Below are 2966 nucleotides of genomic sequence, written 5' to 3' on the forward strand. Positions count from 1 at the left end.
TCCCAGGCAAGAGGCGAGAAGCCTCATCCTACCTCCCAGCCACCGCTTCCCGGTTCCCCTCTCCTCCCCGCGGTGCTTTGGGGATGCTTGGGATTTGGAGACTCCCTTCTGCCTTTCCAGCCACCCCCTCAGTTTTCATAATTCATTGCCTCCACTCCAGCCCGGAGAGGATAAAAGCTGCCCAGAGCTTCCTTTCAAGGCTTGTCTTTCACGTTTCAGCTCCTACAGCAAATAAGCCTTGCCACGGCCCAAGTTTTAGGATATTTTCCCCTCTCCCAATACACCAAGCCATCGCTGTGTCCTCAAGACGCTCCACTCTGCAGCAGCGACGTGCATCGGTGATGCCACCAGCCCCAGGAGCACGTATGGGGCTGTGGACCAGCCAAACCCACCTCTCCCATCGCTGGAGCTTATCAGAGCAGAAACAGGCTGCTGCAGCGCTGGGGTGAGGTGTAGGGGTGCATGTTTTGGGAGAGGGCTGCACCGATTGACACCCACCAGAAGTTATGGCGTCGAAGAAGGAGTGGCAGTAATAGGCGCTGAGGCTCCTCTGCTGCTGGTCCCCGCCGTAAAGGTCCACGCTCCAGTCCTGGAAGTGAGTGAAGACCTTTCCCGGGAGCTGGATGGCCGAGCCCTTGGAGGGCTTTCCTGGGATGGAGCAGAGTCGTGGAGAAGGGGCAGGGAAAGGGCTTTCCCCAGAGCACTGCGTGAGCACAGGGCTGGGGATCCATCCCAGGGCTCCAAACACTCCTTGTCCCACTGTCTGGTTCCTGTTCCCCTCTATATGGTGGTGGCAAAGACCTCTTGGTACCCCCAAAACACACGCACCAGTGTGTTGCAAACAAGTGGGCAGCAAGTCCAGCCTTCCCTGCCCTGGAGGACCTGGTACCCATCCCACATGCTGTACCACACCTTCCTCCCCAACCACAAAGGGATGGGGCCCATCCCCACCGTGACCCTTGCATGTAGTCCTCTCCCCTTGCAGAGACCTGCTCCTATCCCTGCTCCTCGCTTGCCATCCCAGGGAACAGCCCCGGAGGAACCCAGGCTCACCATACAAGTTCTGGATGGACAAGATGTCATCCCAGCTGAGGACAAAATCCTTGCTGAGCTTCTTGTAGTAGGGAGACATCAGGGCGCTCTTGACGGGGGAGTGCTCCAGCCCCAGCGTGTGGCCGACCTCATGTGCCACCACGACGAAGAGGTTGCGCCCTTTGCCGCTGCGCAGGGACCAGCGCTCGGCGCTGTCGAAGTGGGCTTCTCCGCGCCGGGGGAAGAAGGCGTGAGCCAGGGCACCTCCTGGGGACACGAGAGCCGTCAGGGACCGTGGGGCAGGAGAAGACCTTGGCCACAAGCCGAGGGGCAGGGGGGCATATGCAGCTCCGGTTTGCTTAAATACGCATCAATTTAGCTCTTTGGGAGGTCTCCTGAGAAAGAACAGCAGCTTCCCACAGCAGGTGCAGCCCAAACCAGTTCTGCCTTCTGCTCCTGAGCACGGGGTTTCTCTGCTCTGTGGTTTATGAGTTTGGTTTCTTGCCCCGGGCTCGGGCCAGGGACTGCAGCCACCGCAGTGACCCATGCCAGGCAAAGGCTCAAGAAGAGAGAAAAATCTGAGCGTGTCTGATAGCGCCGCGCAGAAAGGCTTATCTGGAAGGAATGAGCTCAGGTTTGGAGGATGCTGTCAGGCTGGGGAGGGCTCCTCGAAGGCCATCAGCATGATCCTATAAGGAACATCTCAACCACCTCGCTGGCAGGCCCCCAGTTGCAGAGTTGGGACTGAAGACCCCAAATCAGAAAGCAAACTGGTGCAAACTGGGAGGTGTTCTTGGTTAGAGGGACTGCCAGGGCAGAGCCTCCCCTCCATTGCCCCCAGCCCACCACCTCCCCAGCCCTCCTCCCTGCCGGGGAAGAGCCCACGTTGTAAAAGAGAAGCTTACGAGGGGAAAGCGACCAGCACCTGGTCCATCGAAGGCGTTGTTGAGTCCATCGTTGTGGTCCCCATGGAAGAACGTCAGGCGGATGTCAGCCGGGCCATCCCGCACCTCCCAAAACACCAGTGAGGACACGTTGCTCCAGAGCTCGAAGGCGGCTTTCACGGCCAGGCGCACCTCGTGCTGCGGCAGGTAGGAGGGCCAGTTCACCACCCGGTAGGTCAGGTGCCGCTTGTACCACCTCCCGCCTGCAAGAGGGGCAAGTTCAGCACGATGATGGGGACTTGGACTTGTTCTTCCACCCGGGGACTGCTAGGGTGGAGGAAAGCTTCCCAGTGCTGGGAAAAGCCATGGCTTTCCCAAGCCGAAGCTGAAAGTCAAGCCAGGTGTCCCACCAGCAGCCTCAGCACCCTGCACCAGCAGCAGGACCCATGAAATCCCTCTGAAGGCACCACCACTAGATCCCACCCAGAGGTTTCCAAGGCTGGAGCTGCAACCAAACCCTAAGAGAGGGGCCAAAATCTGTTTGCGGAGAGGAGAAGCTGGGGCACCCGGTTTCAACCCCTCTCCTTGCCTTGTCAGGCTTTCCAGGGCCAAATCCAGCACGGGTCCCTGACCTGCAGGTCTCCTGCCTGAAGCCAGCTTCATGCCCAGAAGAAGATGCAGCCTAAGGACTGGCTGTCAGGGCGAGAAAGCAAAGCCACCTCCGAAAACAAGCAGCCCAAAGGCAAAAGGAGTGGGAATGGCTCTCAGCAGCCCCTTTGGGGCACAACGGGACTGCGGGGATGGGGATGTGGGATTGCAGCCCGGCTAAGGCAGATTTGCCAGGAGCTGGTCACCAGCCAGAGGGGAAAAAAGAGCCGATCCTCAAGGAGAGAAGCAGTCGGGTTTGAAACACATCACCAAGAAGGAATGGCAACCGACCACCACGACGCTGATCTCCATCACATGCCCAGAGACTCCACAGATGTCCAGGGCTTCATCCAGCTGGCCGGCGAGCTCGGGAGGGGAGGGAAAGTGCCTGTTTCTACCAGG

General features: G+C 59.2%; 1 protein-coding gene across 1 annotated transcript in view; it reads right to left on the reverse strand.

Moving 5' to 3' along the window:
* Positions 1-498: 498 nt before the first annotated feature.
* The window catches only part of LOC104075251 (matrix metalloproteinase-28-like), a gene marked incomplete at its 3' end in the record, with an annotated part of 3498 nt that continues 1030 nt past the window's right edge, over positions 499-2966 (reverse strand). The window contains exons 2-4 of the mRNA XM_009575689.1: positions 1958-2179; positions 1054-1299; positions 499-648 (exon numbers count right to left, since the gene is read on the reverse strand). Of these exons, the coding sequence (XP_009573984.1) occupies positions 499-648; positions 1054-1299; positions 1958-2179 (618 nt within the window). The remainder of the gene's footprint in view (positions 649-1053; positions 1300-1957; positions 2180-2966) is intronic.

Source organism: Fulmarus glacialis, unplaced genomic scaffold (genome assembly GCF_000690835.1).
Source record: "Fulmarus glacialis isolate BGI_N327 unplaced genomic scaffold, ASM69083v1 scaffold17794, whole genome shotgun sequence".
In the NCBI taxonomy this organism is placed as follows: domain Eukaryota; kingdom Metazoa; phylum Chordata; class Aves; order Procellariiformes; family Procellariidae; genus Fulmarus; species Fulmarus glacialis.